We start from the raw sequence: 23212 nt of genomic DNA on the forward strand, positions 1-23212 counted from the left end.
AATGAAATGCTATTCAGCCTAAAAAAGAAATTCTGTCACATGTCACAACATGGATGAACCTGGAGGACATTATGCTCAATGAAATAGCCTAGGTACAGAAAGACACATATTGCATGATCTCACTTATATATGGAATCTAAATAATTAAACTCATAGAAGTAGAAAGTAGAGTAGTTACCAGGGACAAAGGTGCTTGGGTGCCGGGGCCAGGGGAATGGGGAAATAATGTTCAGAGGGTACAGAGTTTCAGTTAGAAGAAGTAAGTTTTAGAGGTTGATTACACAGCATGCTGACTATAGTTAATAATAATGTACTGCATATTTCAAAATGGCTGAAAGAGTAAATTTTAAATGCTGCCACCACAACAAAATGGTATGTATATGAGAGGATGTTTATGTTAATTTGCTTAATTTAATTTCAAAATGTAAATACATATCAAAACATCACAGTATACCTCATAAGTATATTCAATTGTTACCTGTCAATTAAAATAAATTCTTAAAATTAACCCATGTTCATTGACTGTAGTGAAAAATCATCCATTAAATATCTCATAATACAAATCTGTCAGATTTATGTTATTTGGAACAAAATATTAAATATTTAGGAATGCATATCTGAAAGCTAATATTGGCCATTTTGTCACATAATTGTTCAAGGAAATTAAAGTATTTTATTTGATCAATTCTCACATTTATAAGGATGATAAAATGGAGGATTTTAAATTTCGTATAGTATTTGTTAACTTTTAGTCAGGTAGTTTTGACTGTAAAAACTAAGAAAATGAAACAGAGTCTGATTCAATTTACAAAAGAAGGTACATTACAGTTGAAGGATTAAGCAAAACTCAAAAACAAAACAGGAACCAAATTAGATACAGTTTAAAAATCAGTGAAAAATGGCAGTCATCACAATAGCAATATTTGCTGTACAAGTTTGAATCCCTGATGTAGAAAAACATAGCTGAGCCTTCCCTTCATTCAGCAGTAGGAGTTCATGACTAATCACTTTAGTGAATGCAGTTTGTACCATGCTGATTATGAGCTGACACTGTAGTTAGATAAGGCTTGGTTTTTTATTCCTGAGTTACCATTTGTCGGCTGAATGACATTAGGCAAATTGCTTTTCTGTTGTAAAATATTCATAGTCTTATACCTACTTCTAGAAATGTAAGATGTGAAAGAGATAATCTGTGGGAAAGTACTTGGTACATTGCAGTTGATGAGTTGTAGGTGCCACCTCTCCTCACCCTTCTCCTCTTCCTTCTTCATCTTCTCCATTGATATCCTGAATATACTTATACTAGCATGGTTAATAAATTTTTTATATTTCTGATTCTCTCAGTATGTATTCTTACTTCTCTCAAGGTTACCAACTGTCTTAGTTTTCATTCAAGTCTTTTCTTCAATTGATACCTGTGGTTCTCTCATAAGTTTAACTTGTTTGTAACCCTATGTTCTATCCTTGTGATTTAGTTTCTTCTTCCAATGGCCTGCTTATCTCTCAGTTTCCCAAATCAAACTTCAAGGAGAAAAGTCTATAGCAATTGGTTTTTCTTTGAGTGCTGATTGTAGTGTCTGGCTATACCATTGTCTTGTTTGTGATTCTGTTGATCTTGGGTCAGTAACTTGCTGAGTCATGTGGTGTCAAATGAAAATACTTTTGGTGGTCTCTGACAGGAGCCATACTGGGGCATTTATCCAGACAGAAATTATTATATGTCTGTCACGTGCCTACTGCATCTAAATAAATAAACATAAAGGTTAAGAATAAACAGTTTACCAAAATTATGAAACAGCTGTAAGTAGCAGGGCTGGGTCTTAAATAATGACCTGGTGTCTCCAAAGCCAACACCCTTGAATAAGCTTTGAATATTTTTGTTAATCTTAAAATATTTGCATCATTATAAAATATGAATGCGAATTATTAGATCATTTTTATGACATAAATTCAAAAAAATCCTTATTAGGAATCAGATTTTTATTATTTATTGTTTTGGTTTAAACCAAATTCTATTTTGTGTCTTGAAAAACAATATTGTGTTTTAAAATGTACTATTTGTAGTTGAATTCTACTGACTTGTTCTTTTTGTTTTAACCTTTCTCAGGCTGCTAAGTTGGCTTTCACAGTGCAAGTCTTGGAGTCCCAATGGGGGACTCAGGATCAAGACGATCTACCCTGGTCTCTAGGTTGCCAATATTCAGAAGAAGTATTAGCAGAAGACATGATTCTCTTCCTTCTTCACCTTCTTCCAGTAATACAGTTGGTGTCCACAGTTCCTCTCCTTCCAGCACTAACTCAAGCTCAGGTAGTACAGGTAAACGGAGGAGCATATTTCGTACTCCTTCCATTAGCTTCCATCATAAGAAGGGGAGTGAGCCTAAGCAAGAGCCTACCAACCAGAACCTTAGTATTTCAAATGGTGCTCAACCTGGTCACAGCAATATGCAGAAACTGAGTTTGGAAGAACATATTAAGACCAGGGGAAGACATTCTGTTGGTTTTAGCAGTTCACGAAATAAGAAGATAACGAGATCTATGACAGAGGATTTTGAAAGGGAAAAAGAACACTCAACTAATAAGAATGTCTTTATCAATTGTCTAAGTTCTGGCAAAAGTGAGGGGGATGATTCTGGATTCACAGAAGACCAAACTCGTCGTTCTATTAAGCAATCAACAAGGAAGCTACTCCCTAAATCTTTTTCATCTCACTATAAATTTTCTAAGCCAGTTCTACAGAGCCAATCCATTTCATTGGTACAAAAGTCTGAATTCTCATTGGAAGTTACACAGTACCAAGAGAGAGAACCTGTATTAGTAAGAGCTTCGCCATCCTGTTCTGTGGATGTAACAGAACGGGCAGGAAGCTCTTTACAATCTCCTTTGCTTTCTGCTGATCTTACCACAGCTCAGACACCTTCAGAATTTTTAGCTTTGACTGAAGATTCTGTGTCTGAAATGGATGCATTTTCTAAAAGTGGAAGCATGGCATCCCACTGTGACAACTTTGGCCACAATGATTCTACCTCTCAGATGTCTCTCAGTCCTGCTGCTGTTACAAAGACAACAATAGAATTTATGGGAAATGTTCCCTGTGCAATTATGTCTCCTGGGAAATCTAGGTTAAAGGGTCAATGTAGCACTGAATATAATTCCTTACCAGAAACCTGTGTTGCTAATCAGAAGGAAGTGTTATTACAAATTGCTGAACTACCTGCTACAAGTGTCAGCCACTCAGAGACTAACTTACCAGCAGATATTGAAAGCGAAGAAAATACAGGGTTACAAAATGGCGAAACAATGCCGGGAAGGAACTCCCCAAGGAAATTTGGATTTTATGAACAACATAAAGCAATAGCTGAACGTGTTAAAGGGATCCATCCTATTTCAGATTCAAAGATAATACCTGCTTCTGGTGATCATCATATTTTTAACAAAACATCATATGGATATGAAGCAAATCCTGCCAAAGGTATGCTGATTTCCTATGTATAACAAATGATATTAATTAATTTTCATTATAATTTGTTCAGTTTTCTTATTCTATCTCATGAATGGAAACCACATTTTTCTTGTTTTTCACTTTTGAAATAGTTTCCTATTTCAAAATATTTATAATTTGTATTAAATGTTTATTTATAATTTGTACTAAATGTTTCCCCTGCTTGATTTTAAACTTACATCAATTATATTATTCTGAAAACGTAATAGAGCAATATTATTCATTTTTTCTTAGTTATGTTGTCCGTAACTGAGAAGAAGCCTCTTAGTTATGGTGCTTATTGGAGCACCTTCAGAAGAAAGTGAAAGGAAACTAATTCTGTTTGTAATGTGGATTTCTCTCAAGTAAGGACTACTGTCTTTTATCGAGTTTATTATAGAGGCATTGATATTTCTTATTTAATGAAATGGATATATTCCAGCTAAAATCACTATAAAATTTGTATAATTTAACTTGTTTTCTTTTGTTAACTAAGCTTTCATTATGAAATAGGATCCATGTTTCAACATAAATAATTCCTATCTTTAGATACAACAACAGAATTATAAGCTTAAAAAAAACCGAAAAAACAAAAAACTATCTTTGGAACCTGGAGACATAGGTTCCAACTCTGCCTTTGACATTAACTAACTCTCTAACTTTGGACACCTTCTCTTTGGTTTAAAAAAAGTGATAGTATGTATGAATTATTCTAATCTGGCTACAGAAAACTTTGTTTTTTAATATGAAATTCAGTTCAAGAAAATTATTGAATATATACCACCTGCTGGGCTATCTTAGACATATTTTAATTCCTTTTTCTCTACTATCGTTAATGCTACTACTACTACTAAGAATTTTCCCAAATTAGAAGATGCTTATTGTGTCCTAGATACTATTCTGTATACTTTGTATACACTAATTAAAAATGATTGGAATCACTACTATTATTATAAGCTATTTTGCAGCCAAGAAAGTGGGAGCAAAGATAAATTATGTGCCCACAGTTGAAAAACTAATAATTAATTGGTTGGGAAACAAATCCTATGACGTAGGCTCTTAAGTTTCCCATTTTACAAATGTGAAAACAGAGGCTAAAGAATCATACAGCTGGTAAGTAGTGCAGACAAACTACAACTCTCTGAATCCAAAGCTCCAGCTCTTCATAACTATGCTTCACTTCACATCATTACTTAAAATATTAAATAAAATTTACATGACATAATGTCATGAGTAATAGGATTATATAGTTCATCCATAAACATAGAATTTTAAAGTTTTAAATGCATGACTTAATTTTCCAGCTGTCTTAATACTTTTCCCATTTGATGCAAGATCACTTTTATGCACCTGACCACGTTTTGTCCATTTTATGAACTTTGTATCCTTGTCTGTGGTCTTGGCTTTAGCCATACCTGCTTAGCTTTTTTACATGTAATATAATTATGAGAATATGATAATGACGATGACTTTAATAATGATTACTCTTTTGTACAATTAATATTTGCCCCCAAATACTAAGAAATTTGCATATACTGTTTCATAGAGTCCTTATAAATATTTTGCATGTCATATTAATAAATAAAATTTATAGTAAGTTAAATAACTTTATAGGGCCACATTGCTAGCAAATGATGGACTTGATATTGAAAGCCAGACAATTTTAAAATTACATAAAGAAGGGATAGAAATCAAATTATCCTGACATATCGAATTCTTATTTAGTAATGATGATTTTCCTCAAAGCCTAATTGAATACTGTGTATTTTTATCTCTCTGGAAATTAGAGAATGACCAGTTATCTTGGCAACTATTAATATGTTGATTGAGATTCTAATTGTAACACAATAGCACATTAATTTTGCTGATTCGATAATGTATTGGCTGTTCTTGGATAAATTAGCTGGTAGTGTCAACAAGGACAGTATACTATCCTTTTGTTTGTGAAAATATTCATGTGCTATTTATAAGGGTTTTATAATGTTGAAGTTTAAAATTTAAAAACAGCTAAGTAAATGCATTTTGTGCAAGAAAGAATTGGTATAGACACTAAGAGTTGGTATAGACACTAACTTTCAAAGTGCCAAATTTAGTTTGTATTTTTTATGAAACATTTAAGCAAGTACTAGATACACATCTGAGTGTATTAGGTGTACATTGTATCAGAACTAATAATGGAATGTTGAGTTCTCTGGCAATTTAACTTTTATTCATTGGCTTAAAAAGTTATTTAAAAAGAACTGCAGTATATTGAACTAATAGGTTCTGGACAGTCTTTAATTGAGTAGGTGAGCCTAATTAGAACAATGTATTCATTTACTCATTCATTCATTCACCAAATATTTATTGTTTTAATACTGTATTAGGCACTAGGGATGTAAAATACACAAAACAGGCCTTGATCCCCGCCTTCCTGAGGTTTACTTGCTACTGGGGATACTCAGTTAACATGCTATATATATCAGATGGTGATAACTGCTGAGGATAAGTTTAAATCACAATAAAGTTTAAATCAGTTTGCATTTTTAAATGTGAACAGGATGATACCCAAGGTAATATGTCGGTAAAGGTTTAAAGGAACTTAAATAATAAGCCATACAGATATTTGAGAGAAATATATTAGTGCAAGGTTGTGGGTCAAAAGCTGTGTGGGGCTGGAGCATGCCGGTAATGTACCAGAATAGCAAGAGTCCAGTGTGGCATGAGCAGAGTGAAGGAGGGGAGAATGGGAGATAAGGTTACAAAGGTGAGCAAGTGAACAGGGTGACCCCTGCCCCTGGCTTGGAGCCAGAGAGAGCAGTCATATGGGTCATATTATGAAGAAGTTGTTATGCCATTTGAAAAACATCACCTTTTGGCTAGAGGAGTGGTGGTGATGGCTGTCACTCACGTTTTCAGTATATGGTTCTGGCTACCATGTAGAATGTAGATTGTGTTGGGAGAGGCAGATGGGAGCAGGCAGAGGCAGGATAATTGTAGCAAATATTGTGGTAACCAAGCAAGCATAGACTGTGTTTGGTCCAGGATCTTAGAAGGAGAGGTAGAAGAAATCAGATTCTATATACAGTTTGAAGGAAATAAGGACAGGATTTGTTTATGTGATTAATGTAAGCTACGAAGCAACCAAGGATGACTCCAGAAGTTTTGGGCTTCAAAGAGATTACATGATTAAGTGAACTAAACTAATGCTATATATTTGAAAGTTTTCTTGTGATAGAGAAGCTTTGAATAACACTAAGAGTTTTTCATGATCTTTCAGTGGAACATTTATAAAAACTAAATTTAAATATTTACATTCATTTTTATTAATTTTCCTTTCCGTAGTTCTTGCCAGTAGCCTCAGTCCATTTCGTGAAGGAAGATTTATAGAGAGGAGACTGCGATCCTCATCAGAAGGCACTGCAGGGAGTAGCAGAATGATTTTGAAACCAAAAGATGGAAATATAGAAGACATGAATAGCTTAAGAAAGCAAAGAGCAGGTTCTTCATCTTCAAAAATGAACAGTTTGGTAAGTATACACATATGTCTACCTCTAATAAAATAATGCTGTCTATATCTGGCATGTTCGTGCCTCTGGCAAAAGGAACACAGACTACAGGATAGACACCTTATAGTTGAAGGGAAAATTGGTCTACATAGTTGACATTACAAGTCAGAGAAACAAATTTTTCACCTAGGCCAGGATGAAGTTCACAAGGACAGCTTTCTTTAGTTCCTATCTTCCTTGCTTCCATGGCAAGTTTGACATTCTCTATTCTAGAATCAGACCCTTGAATACAGAAGCCAGGAAAAATGCTGAACATAAGGATTTCCATTGACACATCATTTCACATCATCTCTCCACCAGATAGCCCTCTAGAAAATACTCTTTTGTAAATCACATTTACTCCAGTACCACTCTTAGTCCCTAGTAGACCCTAACCTCACTGTCCTCCTGCAGAGCCCTTCCACAAAGAGTGAGGAGTGGGTGTGGAGCTTTGAGGGCCATTGTGAAATGCCCATCCAATGATTGCATACATTGGAGGTAATCAAGATACCCCATTCCTGATCCAAATTGCAGAGCCTGCTTTTAGGATAAGGATGGAGGTGGGGTATGTGGGGAAGGCATGGTCTAAGATTGTATGTGTGGACTAGAGTGTCACAGAGGCATCTGTATGAAGCTCCCTCATAGTATGAGATGGACCCCAGGGGTGGGAAAAGTTGAGGGGTGAACTGCAGCCTGGAGTCCACACGGTCTCAGGTTTCACAAGTATTCGAGTGTGATTTCTTTTGGAGATCACTTTGCTCACCTTCTCACAAATGTGTCTTTTATCAGCAGTGTATTTAACATCTATTATCTAAAAATGTTTCTTTAAAATAATCTTTCTACCTACCTATCCATGGATATATGTGAAAATGTTCAAAAATAAATCACTGATATCATCTCTATTATTTTACATAATTGGGTTTCTACTGAAAATATTAGGTCATTGAGATCTGATAATTATTTTATGAAGAAGCCTTATGTTAGTAAGGTAACATTTTGTGATAGCGAAATCACTGTGCTTGATGTTAGAGGTTTTAATCATTTTTTTCTGGTGTGGCCATTTCTTAATCCTGGACAAATTTGTAACCACAAAATAGCAAATGATAATGGGCGTCTTGTTTTATTATACTAAAAAATGACTAGGTGAGTGTGTGTCTACATTTGTACATATGGACACATATATTTCATCCTTTGTTTTGTTTGTTTGTGCATTGGCTGTTGAATCATTATTGTTGCAATGGATATTTTTGGTCTAAGTATGAAAATATGTTAAAAAAAGATTTCCAATTGATGCACCATTAAAAGTTAGGACTAATGAAATAATATGAAACATTTATCATCACATCCTTTATACTATTTCTTCATGGAGAGGTATTTATATTACTAGGGGTACACTATTCAACTTGCTCAAAGTTGTTTCTTTTATGTATTCTTTGATATGTGTTTTTCATACTGCATTTAATTTAAATAATTCTAGTTTGAGACCAGCCTAGGAAAATATTGAGAACTTATCTCTAAAACAAATTTTAAAGATTAGCCAGAAGTGGTGGCTTGCCCCTGTAGTCCCAGCTACTCAGGAGGCTGATGTGGAAGGATCACTTGGGTCCAGGATTTGGAGGCCGAAGTGAGTTATTGCACCACTGCACTTCAGCCTGGGTAACAGAGTGAGACCTGATCTCAATAAAATAAATAAATAAATAAAATTTAAAAAGTACTTCTTTAATATTACAAAGTCAGTATTTTCAGATCTACTTTTTTTTCTTTTCTTTTCTTTCTTTCTTTTTTTTTTTTTTTTTTTNTTGAGACAGAGTCTTGTTCTGTCATCCAGGCTGGAGTACAGTGGCAAGTTCTCAGATCACTGCAACCTCCGCCTCCTGGGTTCAAGTGATTCTCCTGCCTCAGCCTCCGGAGTAGCTGGTATTACAGGTGTACACCACCACTCCCAGCTAATTTTTGTAGTTTTAATAGGCACAGGGTTTCACCATATTGGCCAGTTTGGTCTTGAACTCCTGACCTCAAGTGATCCACCCGCCTCAGCCTCCCACATTGGGATTATAAGCATGAGCCACCACGCCCAACACACAGATCCACTTTTAAGATTTAAAACTCAGAATGTCAAAACAAAAGAAGTGATTTTGTTCATTTGGGAGGCCTCATATTTAAAATTTCAAGTGTGCTTATAGTATTTTCGTGTTTCCACTAGATGGCAGAAAGGCACCATTGCCATGGTGGTGGACAGTACATCAGTGTTGGAACAGAAACTTGGTAAAAATACTGTACATGTTCACTGGATTTACAAATGAAACTTACTGAAATAAATACTAAAACTTTTGAATTTCCTAAAGAGAACTACCAAAAATGACTTCACAATCTTACCATCTTCCTTTGGATTCTACAAGTTATGTCTCATTTTTCAGTCACTTTACAGTTTATTCATTTTTTAATTTTAATTTTTAGTTTTTTTAAGGCAGAGTCTTCCTCTGCCACACAGGCTGGAGTGCAGTGGTTCAGTCTCAGCTCATTGTAACCTTCCCCTCCCGTGTTCAAGTGATTCTTGTGCCTCAGCCTCCTGAGTAGCTGGGACCGTAAGTGTGTGCCACCATGCCCAGCTAATTTTTATATTTTTAGTAGAGATACGGTTTCCATGTTGGCCTGGCTGGTCTCGAACTCCTGACCTCACGTGATCCACCCACATCACCTCCCAAAGTGCTGGAATTACAGGCATGAGCCACTGTGGCTGGCCAGTAACTTTATACTTTAATTAATTTAAAATGCAAAAAATATGTTCTTTAACTTGTAGCACTATAAGGAAGAAATGGTAGGGATTATTTAGTTCTAGATGCATCTGAAACAAGTGACATATATTTGGAAAATTGTTGCTCTATGTGTGAAAAGTAACACATTTTCTATATTCTTCTTTGAAAATAAGCAACTGTGTGTATTTATGAATACGTATATCCATGGTTCAGTTATTTTATTTTAAAGAAATTATAATAGAAATATGTACTTTTAATGCTTGTTTGAACCAAGGAACTACTTTTAATGCCTGACGTGTATTACCGCATTCAGTCCTCACAACAGTACCACAAACTAAGTGATGCTGTAGTGATCAAATTTTGCGAAAGTTGAAAATAGGCACTGAGAAAATAAGCAGCTTGCCTAAAATGACATAGCTAGTAAATGGCAGAGATAAGATTTGGATTTGGATCCTTTCTAAGTTCAAATCCTACAATCTTTTGGGAAAATGTATTAGATTTAAAATTAATTTGAGCCATTTTTCAACTCTTTACATCGATTTGGTGTAATGAAATAAAACATTTAAAGCAATCTAACCTTGCTTGCTCTGTGTCTAGGCTGCAGCCTTCTATAAGAGATTCAAAAGAGGAAAACAGAAACAATATTTAGTGCTTAATATTAACTTAAAATGCAGTACTGTTTCTTGATATGCTGATGAATAGTATCAATGTCCTTACTGAGAGATATCCCATCAAAAAGGAACTTTGTCACAAAAGAGGATATTCATACTTAGGATATATGTAATTTTTTTAGTAATACTTCTTGTTTTTGTAATACTTTGTGAGTCCTAACTTTTAATGTTAGGATTAATGAAGTCCTTCATGTAGTTCATGGGGATTTCAATTCTGATAATAAAATGTGGCTCTATTTATTAAGATACTGAGCATTTCCTGAATGACCAAAGAGATTACTTAATGGATTAGATATAGTTAGATATACCACAGTTCTATTCTTTTATATACTTTTGGTCTATTTCAGCCTGGAAGGGAAAGGATAAGATGTATGAACTCTTCAATCATTAAATGCTGAAAACAAATTGGGATTTGCTTATTTTTATTACAAGAAACCATAGTAAATTTGGAACAATTTGAAAAGTGTTCACATTTATTGTATTTTTTCAAACCACTTTATAATATTTTTCCAATTTTTCTCTAATGAGTGACTTTCTGAATACATTCCTTGGGATTGTCCAAAAAATTTAAAATGCATTTCTAGAAATAAGTTAAAGAATTTATTTCTTTAAAGAACATATTTCAGGAACTTTCTCTCCAAACTATGATATATAAATGTATACATCTAAGGATTTGTCATGGGTTCTCCAACAGCTTTACATAGTGAATTCTAACTCCCTAAATATTTACAAGATTACTCTATAAAAAAATCAATGTGAGGGTTGATTCATACACAGTGAACAATACAGAAGACCCAGTACCATTCAAGGAAGGAAAAATGCCTAGGTAGATAAGTCAGAATAAACCGGGTCAAGTGATAAAAAGTAACTTCTGCCAGGCACAGAGGCTCAAGCCTGTAGTCACAGCACTTTGGGAGACCGAGGCAGTCAGATCACTTTAGGTCAGGAGTTCGAGACCAGCCTGGCCAACATGGCAAAACTCTGTCTCTACTAAAAATACAAAAATTAACTGGGCATGTTGGTGCATGCCTGTAATCCTAGCTACTCGGGAGGCTGAGGCAGGAAGATCACTTGAACCCAGGAAGTGGAGATTGCAGTGAGCAGAGATGGCCGCCACTGCACTCCAGCCTGGTGACAAAGTGAGACTGTGTCTCAAAGATAGATGCATAGATAGATAGATAGATGAAATAAATAACTTCCAGAGCCAATGAGTTTGTATAATATGATTTTATTTCTCACTTAGGCTACATGTTTATTGTAGAAGGTGTTGGGGTTCTGTTCAATGTCTGCTTCCTGTATTCAGGCTGTTGAAGCTGCTAACTTTGCAAACATTGCCTTTCACCATGGCAAAAAGAACGAGATCTCTGGAAGTCCCTGTAATAAAATGCTTTGAATTGTGAAACTCACTCTACTTCTGCTCACAACTCATTGTTCAGATCTATTCATATGGCCCAAACTGGAAACAAAAGCAGTCAAAAAGAGTAATCACTTTCCTGTATCTGGAGGTGGAGACTTAGGTTTGGTGAGCACTTAATGACTGTCATATTCCCAAATATTTTGTTGTATCCAAGTTCTTTTAATTAACCAAGATTTCCTGCTTGCCTTCTCTTTCCCTTTTGTCCAAAGTCATTTAATGGGCCCTGACTTTGTGCTTCACACTGTGTTGGTCTTTGTGGTTGAAAAAGATGAAAACATCCCTGAAATTGAAGAATTCTACAGGTTTTATTCTTTAGAATATGCCCTTTTCCCTGCTTAAAGGCCTTGAGATGTGTATCTTAAATCAACTAAAATTACTTTTTTCCTTGACTCCAGGAATCTTTACTATTTTTGTAAGTATTTATTTTCATTGCACCAAGCAGTTGGTTTTGAAAGCTGTATTATCTTCAGATTGCTCAGCAAATGCGTTTGCAAAGTTGCCCTCTGTACTATTTGTGCCAAGTGATTCAGACAACTTTGATTTATGGCCAATTTTACTCTGACACAGCATTTTTTCTCTCATTTAGCATCCTGATGCTTTTATGTGGAAACTGTGAATGACACAGTAAAAACATAACTGTAGGACTTTGGTAGAATCACAAGCCAGATTTATATTTGATTAATAAAAGGTAGTTACTTGCAGATATTTAGCATCTCATGTCACATTTTAATTTTTTGGTATATTGAACTGCAGAATTTAGCTATTATGGGTAATGGTAAAATAATAGAAGACTATACTCTACTTGAGATAACCAAGTACTTTGCTGTGCATTTACTTTCTTCTGGGGCCTGCTGTTTTCATATTTATTAGCTTATCCTTTATTCATTATAATTCTTCATTTATTCATTCATTAAAGCATTCACAGTTTCTTTCAATAAATATTTATTGACAACCTGCTCTGAAGAATCAAAGATGAAAGAGACAGTACCTGAGGATTTTTGAGTCCCAAAAAGGAGACATAAGGTTAAATATTATCTTGTCAATACAATGTATTTAAACATTTTGGTCATCTTTATGGGTGGGGCATGCTTGATTTGGATTGTGAGTATCAAAACCCACATTTAAGATTTAAAATGGGCACATGAACTCCTGTTTCTCTGATTTGTCTGTACCTTATCTCACATGCTCAATGACAGTCTTAAATATATGCATATATTTCTTGTGTCTTTTGTTCGTTTCTCTTACTGAGACCCAGCTGCTCGTGCTGAGCAGGTATGCTGAAAGTTGGGACAGTAAAGAAGAATGTACAAAATGAATATCATGATTAATATTTTAAAAATCAGTTGCAAAACACCCCACTTATACAATCCACCAAGAAAAAGAATCCTACTGGGCTCATTTGGTATATGCACCTTCGCGCCTTTGTTTCATGGCATGAAAGTTGTTCGAGCTTGAAATTAAAAACAAAGAAGACAGGTGTAATTAGAAGATCTAATTTAAAAATTTATCTTCTTAATCTTGAAATCCTTAATGAGACTTTCCAGTATGTAAAAATGTTAATTGCTCTGGAGAGTTGAAATAATGATTGCAGCTTTTAGTGTAACTCAATACAATTAAAGCAAATATTACATGGTTACAGGGACATCTAATAAAAAAGGAAGCCATTAATATTTTTAAGGAAATAGAGCCACATGAATCATTCTCCTCAATTCTCATAAAGGTTAAAGAAGAAAATCACAACTATCACTCATTAAACATGAAATTACATTTGTTGAAAACTGGTATAAATTTTAGATTAATAGCCTTAATCCTTTATGCCTTTATTTGTTTTTCCAGTTACTGATCATATTTTTCTTTCAGTATCCTTCTAAATTTTATCATACATATGACACTCACCAGATGGTTATTTAAATGTGTCTCATTTTACCTTACAGATTTCAGTCTTTTAAAAGCAAGGAGCTGTGTATATACTGGCATTTCTAGCAGTCATTAATATAGCACATGGTGCAAAAATAGACATCTAATAAATATGAATAAATTAAAGGTAAAATTTCTGGTTAGATAATGATATATGCTTACCTAGATGTGAATTCAGGCTTCTATTACAATAATTGTGTGTGGTATGCTTATGCATATTTTTGACATTTTAATTTGTTATACAAATATACAGATATTTCTTAGGATGCACTGTCTGATAAAGCTCTGGCTTTTTTGACACTTAAGTCCTTGATTAGGAAGGCCATACCAATTATGACATTGTTCCAGTAAATGCATAATTTATTTTAGAATTAGCCTTATAGAGTGGTTTCTAGTATTATACAAGTACAATTGTTATAAACTGGCCATACAGTGAGGACAAGAAATAGTCAAATATTTATGATATTCATTAATCCCATTAAAAATAAATATAATGTCTTGGTCAAATATGGGTAAGGGAAAAAATTCTGTGCATATTTTATCTAGTCAGGCTCACTTTATTCTTATAAGCTTATAGATTGAGAGTTGCCTTTAAAAGCAGGATTGAATAAAAATATTTTATTCACTTTTGTCTTTCTGAACTTTGAGATGAGTAATTCTCATTTAGAAGCTGTCACAATTTGTATGTTTGTGGGGCAAAATTAGGAATAGTTTATTCATAGACTTCACTCACTTCTTAAATGGTTTTAAGATCAGTTTCAGTAATGCTTAACATGTACATTTCCACTTCTGTGATAACATTATTAAACTTATTTTAAAATTTTTAACTATTACAGATACATAATAGGTGTATATATTTATGGGGTATATGTGATATTTTGATACAGGCACCCAATTTATATTAACACTAATCACATCGGGTTAATTGGGGTATCTGTCACCTCAAGCATTTATCATTTGTTTGTGTTAGGAACATTCCAATTCCACTTTTTTGTTATTTTAAAATATACAATAAATAATTTTTTGACTATAGTTACCATGTTGTGCTATAAAGTACTAGATCTTATTCATTCTACATAACTATATTTTTGCTTACAATTAATGTCCCCACTATTTCCTGCCCCCTCCCCACTATTCTTCCCAGCTTCTGGTAACCATCATTCTATTCTGTATTTCTGTGACTTCAAACATTTTAATTTTTAGCTTCTATGTATGAATAAGAATAGGCAAAAGTTATCTTTCCATGCTTCATTTATTTTATTTAAAATAATATCCTTCAGTTTCATTTATGTTGTTGCAAATGACAGGATCTCATTTATTTCTTATAAGTGAATAATATTCCATTGTGTATATATACTGCATTTTCTTTATGCTTTTGCTTGTTGATGGATACTTAAGTTGATTGCATGTCCCAGCTGTTGTGAATAGTGCTACAATAAACATGGGAGTGCAGATATCTCTTTGATATATTAATTTCTTTCTTTCTAGTGTATACCTAGCAGTAAAAAAGCTGGATCATATGGTACTCTATTTTTAATTTTTTGAGGAATCTCCAAAGTGTTCTCCATAGTGGTTGTTCTAATTTTCATTTTCATCAACAGTGTACAAGTGTTCCCTTTTCCTCCACATCCTGTCAGCATTTGTTATTTGCCTGTCTTTTGGATAAAATACATTTTTTATATGCCTGTTGTCTATCTGCATGTTTTCTTTTGAGAAATGTCTCTTCAGATCTTTTTGACTATTTTTAAATTGGATTGTTTAGTTTTATTTTTCTATTGAGTTTTTCTAGCTTCTTAGAATATTCTGAGAATAGCTTACAAATATTTCATCCCCTTCTGTGAGCTGTCTCTTTACTTTGTTGATTGTTTATTTTGCTGTGCAGAACCTTTTTAGCTGGATGTGATCCCATCTGTCCATTTATGCTTTGGTTGCCTGTGTTTTTGAGGTCTTACTCAGGAAAGTTTTGCTAAGGTCAATGTCTTGAAGAGTTTTCCTAATGTTTTCTTCTATAGTTCCCTAGTTTGTGGTCTTAGATTTAAGTGTTAATCCATTTTGATTTGATTTTTTGTATATGACAAGAGATAGGAGTCTAGGTTCGTTCTCTGCATGTGGAAATCCAGTTTTCCAGCACTATTTATTGAAGAGCCTGTCCTTTCCCCTATGTATGTTCTTGGCACTTTTGTTGAAAATGAATTCACTGTAGCTGTGTGGGTTTATTTCTGGGATCTCTACTGTGTTCCATTGGGATGTGTGTGTCTGTTTTTATGACACTACCATGCTATTTTGGTTATTATAGCTTTGTAATGTAATTTGAAGTCAGGTGATGTGATTCCTCCAGTTTTATTCTTTTTGCTCATGATGGCTTTGGTTACTATGGGTCTTTTGGATTGTTATGTTGATATTTTAGGATTATTTTCTGTATCTGTAAAGAATGTCATTACATGAAGTATTGACTGTAATTGGTTGTATTTTGATATGAATTGCATTCAACCTGTACATTGCTTAGGTAACTGGATATTTCAACAATATTGATTTTTCCAATTCACAAACATGGAATATCTTTCAATTTTTTGGTTTGTCTTCAGTTTACTCTATCAGTGTTTTATAGTTTTATTGTAGAGATCTTTCACTTCTTTGGTTAAGTTTCTTCCAATAAAGTTTATGTATCTTATTTTTTTTATTATTTTAGCTATTGTAAATGGTAATGATTTGTAGATTTTTTTTCAGATTATTCTGTTGGCATAAATAAATACTTCAGATTCTTGTATGTTGATTTTCTGTCCTGCAGCTTTACTGAATTCTTTTATTAGTTATGATATTTTTTGTTGGAGCCTTTAGATTTTTCTAAATATATGATCATGTTTTCTGTAAGCAAGAATAATTTTATTCTTTTACTTCAATTTGGGTGCATTTTGTTTTTTCCTTTGTCTAATTGCTCTAGCTAGGACTTTCAGCACTGTGTTCAATAACAGTAGTGAAGTGGGCATATTTTCTTGTCTTGTCTCATGTCGTAAAGGAAAGGGTTTAAGTTTTTTCCCATTCAGTATGATACTGACTTTGGGTCTGTCATACATGGCTTTTATCATGTTGAGGTATGTTTCTTCCATACACAGGTTTTGTCTAGCTTTTATCATTAAGGGATGTTGAATTTTATTTAATGTGTTTTCAGCATCAATTGAAATAAGATATTTTTTGTTTTTCAACTGTTAATATGATGTATCATGTTTATTGATTTGTATGCATGGAACCATCCTTGCATCTCGGAGAGGAATCTCACTTGGTCATGATGAATGATGATCTTTTTACTGTGTTGTTGAATTCAGTTTGCTAGTATTTTTTGAGGATTTTTATATCATGCTCATTAGAGATATTGGCTTGTCATTTCCTTTTTTTTCTAGTGTTTTTGTCTGATTTTGTGATCAGGGTAATACTGGCCTCATATAATGAGCACAGAAGTCTTCTCTATGTTTTGGAATAGTTCATCTAGAATTGGCATTAATTTTTCTGTAAATATTTGGTAGAATTCAGCAGTGAAGCTGTTGGGTTCCAGGCTTTTCTTTGATGGGAGGGTTTTTATTCCAGCTTATCTTGTTACTTGTTATTCATCTATTCATGTTTAGGATTTCTTCATGGGTTAGTCTTGGTAGGTCATATGTGTCTAGGAATCTATACATTTCTTCTAGGTTTTTCAATTTATTGGCACATAGTTGCTCATAGTAGTCTCTAATGATCCTTTGCATTTCTGCAGTATTGGTTGTATTCCTTGCCCAAGGACTGAAGTTCTTGTGACCTGTTTTTCAAAGTTATTCAGGACCCCATGCCACTTTGGTCAGCTGGTGGTGGAGCTAGCTGGAGCTCAGATTCTTATCCCTAGGAGGGAGGATTCTCCTCTGGCAGGGCCTAAATGGTTTCTCTGTGAGCGCTGGTGGAATTCAGTTCTGTGTTGTGTTCTCTTGTGACAAGACAGCACTGAGTTCCAATGCAAAGTCTCCCAATCACTCCACTCCTCCTCCCACAGGCTCACAAATTTTCTGTCTTTGTGATGCCAGAGGATGGAGGAATGGTGGTTTGGGCAACACAACACTCTTTCCTATCCTCTTCAATTCCTCTCCTTGACATGTTATTAAAACCAGGATACTATGATTGCTCACCTGACTTTTGGTTCTTATGAAGTTGCTTTCTTGCCTGAATATGTGTTCTGTTTGGTGTTCCGATAGGGGGACAATCACTTGGAGTTCTGTTCAGCCACTTTGCTCTCCTCCTACATTATTAAACTTACTATAAATAGTCATGTTGTAACAATAATTATATGAAATAATGTATGTTAAAAGCCTAATTAAAAACTGTACTTGTTTTACCAAGAAAATAATTTAAAAGGACAGTAGTAAAGGAGAATTAGAGATCTTTTTCCTCTAACCATACTAATATAGGATATACTTTAGATATTAATAGTTTATATCCCTTTAAAATTAGGAAGTTAGAAAACTAAGGTTGTTTACCTTTTACTTTTCAAGTTATGTTACTTTTAATTGGATCAAGTTTTATCTCTTAATTTTCTGTGAGGTGACAACTGCTTTGTTCCTTATTTAGGTAACTGAATGGGCTGGCACAGCTTCCATAGCATAAGAGATAATATTTATTGATTCAGGATCTGTGTCAAATCTCTGATCATCTGAATAGGTGTACAATTTGCAGCACAGAATTGACCTTCAGTAAATTAACTACCTTTTCTGAGGTGACAGTCACTGGGATCTGAAATTTGTGTATTATTTATTTTAGACAATGAAGAAAATTAATTTTATAGAGTTATTCTATGATGTTGAAATTTAAACACATTAAATTAACATTGATAAATTAAGTTAAAGGAATTCTGACTCCACATGTACAAGAAATATATTACTAGTGAAGAATTATATCCAATATTGACCATTAGAGTTAAAATATATAGAAATATCTAAACATATTCATACTGTGTTTAAGTAATTTTAAAATTGAGACAGTAAAACAATGTAATTTACAAGTGAATCTGCATATACGATTTCACAGTCTTCCTATATGATGACTTTTTTGTTTAAACTAACCATTTCTAAATTAGAGTAGCTGTCATTTTATCACTTTCATAATCTCATTCAATGATTCTTTTATTCATGCTAAAAATTTGCTCTAAAATGCCTTTTTCATATGTATCCAACCGAAAACAGGCTACCTACCAATTCTTTTCAATCCCTCTATTAGGCTCTTTATTGTATACATTTGTAATTATATACAAAATTATTTTCATACTGAGCTAGTTATCTCAATGCACACAGTGATTAGTCTATGTGTCAGTGAGAAACAAAAAATTTTATTGTCAAGAGAGACATCAGAGCTCTTACCAGGTTTCAAGAGAGATAAGTGCAGTAGGGGTTGGTCTGGAATATCCCCCCTGCTCCCCAGGCCCTTTTTTTCCTACATCTGATGGGCTCTGGCCCAGGATGTTGGATGAGGTTTGGAGGGTTGCGTGTGTGCCAGTGACCTCATTCATACAGAAGGAGCCATCTCATTATGAAGCATCTCCATTTTATACTCAGTGATGTAACATAGATGGACATTTTTCAGGGAACCATATTCTATATATTTTTAGATTCCATTTTTAATTTTCACAAGCAATCCAGATATATTCTGCTATAAGCAATCTATAGATAATCTCCCCTAGTGAAAATGCTTTAATTTGTTTGCTAAAAGTCTATCATTACTATGCTTACAAGGAGATCCTACCAGGTCATCTGCTTTCTTACTTTCAGGAAAGCATATACCATTTTCCCCTGTAAGAGGGAAAATGGATCACAGGCTAGCTGCTTAACCTAGGCAGCAAGTGCAAACTTTGAATGCTCTCCTCAAACTATCTGTTCTTGCAATCCCCCTCATTCATATTTTTACCCATTGGTATTTATTTCCTTTGATCTTAGAGAAATATTTGTGTTTTTCATTTCTTCTAAGAAAAAATTTTACTAGTTGTCCCCATTTTAAATGCTCATGTACTTTAGAATGGCACTCCTTTAGTATGTTTCTTCTGTTTTCTTTTTTTCCCCCCATCCCTTCATTGCTGCCAGTTGAAAACACTGCCAAGTTTTCCATCTTTGAAGAAACAAATAAAAAATAATTTTGTTTTCTGTATCCTGCTTGCTCCTAAACTTCTCCATCCTAGCCCTCTTTCTCCCTACAAGGCAAACAATCCTGACACTTGCCATACTCATTTTTTCACTGCCAATGGATTCCTCAATTTCATGTACTTTAGCCCATATAATATAGTTTCTCAACATCAGCATTATTGAGATTTTGTCCTGAATAATTCCTTGTTAGGGGGACTGTCTTGTACATTGTAGGATGTTTAATAGCATTTATGACCCCTACCTAATAAATGCCAGTGGAACCCCTGGTTGTGACAACTAAAAATATTTTCAGACATTGTCACACGTGCTTTGGTAGACAAAAATTGCCCCCAGTTGAGAACTATCTAAAGTTATCGGCAGTGACTTTGCTGATTTTCTTTTTTTTAAATCTTCATTTTTTATTCATTTAACAGTGTTGAGGACTCTGTGCACTTATTCTCTTCTTTTCACAGTGCTAACTCTCCTGTGGTTATTCTCATTCTTCTTTGCTCTTTTCAGATTCCTTTGCAGGCTTCTTCATACCCACACTTTAAACACAGCTATTTCTGCCATTTGATCCTTGACTGTACTGCTTTTTCATTTATCTGTCCTATTCTAAAACTTAAGATAGAGGGGAAGTTTTAAATGGATTCCAAACAAAAAGGCTAGGAATTTGTTATATTGGAAATCTGACAAAATAAAATAGACATGAAAATCACAATATGTTAGATTTATAGAAATATAATGATGGAAAATTTATTTCTGTAAGAAGAATAGCCAAAACTCTGAAGACAATTACTTTGGAGTAGATGTAGAGAAATATGCAGTGATTTTGCCCTAATAGTTATCAGCTTCTCTCCTTTTTTTCTTTTCTTGATGTGTATTGCTATTGTAATTTTTGTTTCCATACACGTATATTTCAGCATCCTTTTAAAATAGTCCAGTAATTCTTAATGTCCCCTTCTGTGTCTAAAGTCACTTTGAAGAAGCAGCAATTCTGTTATTTAAAGTAGGACTTCCCTATTAGAATCAGGAATGTAATACATTGTAATACTGATTTCTGCCCTCAGTGCTATCACTGATCATTATGCATTATTTTTCCAAATTGACAGCAGCTGAAGTCAAGCAAAAGGCAATGGCAAAAGTTGTGGGCATTGTGCAAGCAGCATATATTAGACAATCCAGGAAACTTGGCAACCCCTAGAGACACACACATTGCCCACATCTGCCCTGCAGTGTGGTCTCTGCAACTGTTGTCTCTGCTTTGTCTCCTTCAGAGCTTCCCAGGGACTGTGTGTCAGGCTGAATTGTGCCTCAGGCTGGCTCTGGTCCAAGAGGAACTAGTGGTGTGCAGAGGGTGTGTGTTGGGGAGGGGTGGGAAGTTTGGAGCATGACTTTAGAAGAAAGGAAAACCTGTAAAATATCTTTAGTTTCTAAAAATAAATAAAGTAATAAAATGTACTAAATTAGTGAGCACAAACACTTTTTGTAGTATTTTCATGCTTTTCCACACTTATTTGTTTTCTAAAGGCTTTTGATACCTCCTAATCTTTCATATGCTATAGAATGTACTCTTTTATTTTATCTTTGTGAAACTTGTCTGAAATATAAGTGCATTGTTTAAAAATCGAAGTCACACGTTCTTCGCAAACAACATGAACAAAGTAGGAACACTTACAAAATTGGAATTCTTTTTTGTCAGTTAGATGTGATTTTAACTTATTTTAAGCAAATACATGATATGTTAAAAGGAATAATTGATTTGGGAAAGGACACCGAACTCCATTGTTGTTTCAGTGAATAATAATAATAATACTGCCCATCTCATACAGTTGTCATAGAATCAAATAATGTAGTTTATGTGAAAAGGCTTTGTAAGTTTTAAAGTGCTATTCAAATGAATATGACAGTGGTTTTTATTAATAACGTGTCAAAGCTAGAAACATTGAAAAACAAATAATATTGCCTTTTAAAGTAGTGATTTAGAAAAGAAACATTTTAAAAATCAAACGCACATTTAGGATATTTCTTTACCATGACAGTATTAGTTCCTTTTGGCCACAACAAAAAAGTTCTAAATGTTCAAGTTATTTATCTATTAGATCTTTATAAGGATAATGTGCTATTTACTTGATTTGTATTTGGCTATATTTTGAAAAGTCATACATTTTTCACAATCTTCAAAATCAATTTATAAGCACTTAGAAAAATATTAACTGAGCAGTATGCTTAAGATTTGAATACTCTGCTATGATTTATGTTATACTTTAGTTAAAAAGTTTACTCAACTTGGTTATTTTCTGATTATTAAACTGGGAAAAAAAAAGCATCTGCTCATAAGACAGGGGTCTTGGCAATTTACGGAGAAATTAAATTTGCGTTTTTTTTCTTTCTTAAGAAAAAAACAAGTTTACCCATTGTGGACATTTATGTGAATACTTAGGTAACTTATTATATAATAACTTGATAAATACTAATTTTAAAGTATCTTTTGTTAAATTTTAAGGTAATGCTATTCAAAATAATAATAGCCAATAACTTCAAAGACCAAAAAATAACGTAGAAGAAAATAATTAATTGTAGATTATTGATTTTCCATAAAGAATAAATTTTGAAAATAGTGTATTTAGTAGTATTGATCAGTTCTATGATAATTTAACATCTCCAAACTTTGGTGAGAGAAACTTTTTAAACACACTCGAGTTTTTGCACTTGTCTTTCTTCTTTCTTCATTCTATTGGAAGAATACTTCCACCAGTAGCTTATTCAGCTTGAATATTCAAACTATCAGAGATTAGAAATAGAGGGTTGCCAGCTGTAAGGTAATTCATATCATGTATTACGCTTCGGTTAGGATGAGACAGTCTGTCTCAGCATGCTGTTACCTTCAGTAGATTTATGTTCCAAAGTGTGGATACATTAATACAAATAGTGACTTTAAATGAAAAGCAGATCAGCCACCTAGCTATGGTCCATGAATCACAGTGATTTTCTTTCTCTCTCTCTCTCTCTGTTTTTAAATAATAATAAAATAGTATATAGAAAGTATCTCTGAGCCAAGTGGGTACCAGAGTACATCGATGCTAAAGCATTAACTTGACCCAGCAGTCCACTGGAAGTTGCTATAGCTGAGAAAAAAAAAGAAGTGAGAAATAGATGTTGGATTATATTTAGAAAAAGAGAAAGAAACTATAAATGCGTGCTTTTCTGTAATAGCATTTGCCTCTTTAGGAAGTCCTGCATAACAAAGGAAGTTGGGACGCCATTCAGTTTTATGAAGTGATACTATCATTTCTTGGAGGGAACTTACTA

At 33.9% G+C, this 23212-nt stretch overlaps 1 protein-coding gene across 2 annotated transcripts in view; it reads left to right on the top strand.

Annotated features, from left to right (window-relative positions):
* CCSER1 (coiled-coil serine rich protein 1) overlaps nt 1-23212 on the top strand; it is a 764265-nt gene that overhangs the window by 145876 nt on the left and 595177 nt on the right. For both annotated transcript variants that reach the window (XM_017509178.2, XM_037731578.1), the window contains exons 2-3: nt 2108-3472; nt 6806-6990. In XM_017509178.2, coding sequence (XP_017364667.1) covers nt 2149-3472; nt 6806-6990 — 1509 coding nt within the window. In that variant the 5' untranslated portion in view covers nt 2108-2148. The remainder of the gene's footprint in view (nt 1-2107; nt 3473-6805; nt 6991-23212) is intronic.

The sequence above is a fragment of the Cebus imitator genome, unplaced genomic scaffold (assembly GCF_001604975.1).
Source record: "Cebus imitator isolate Cc_AM_T3 unplaced genomic scaffold, Cebus_imitator-1.0 Scaffold409, whole genome shotgun sequence".
NCBI classification, from domain to species: Eukaryota; Metazoa; Chordata; class Mammalia; order Primates; family Cebidae; genus Cebus; species Cebus imitator.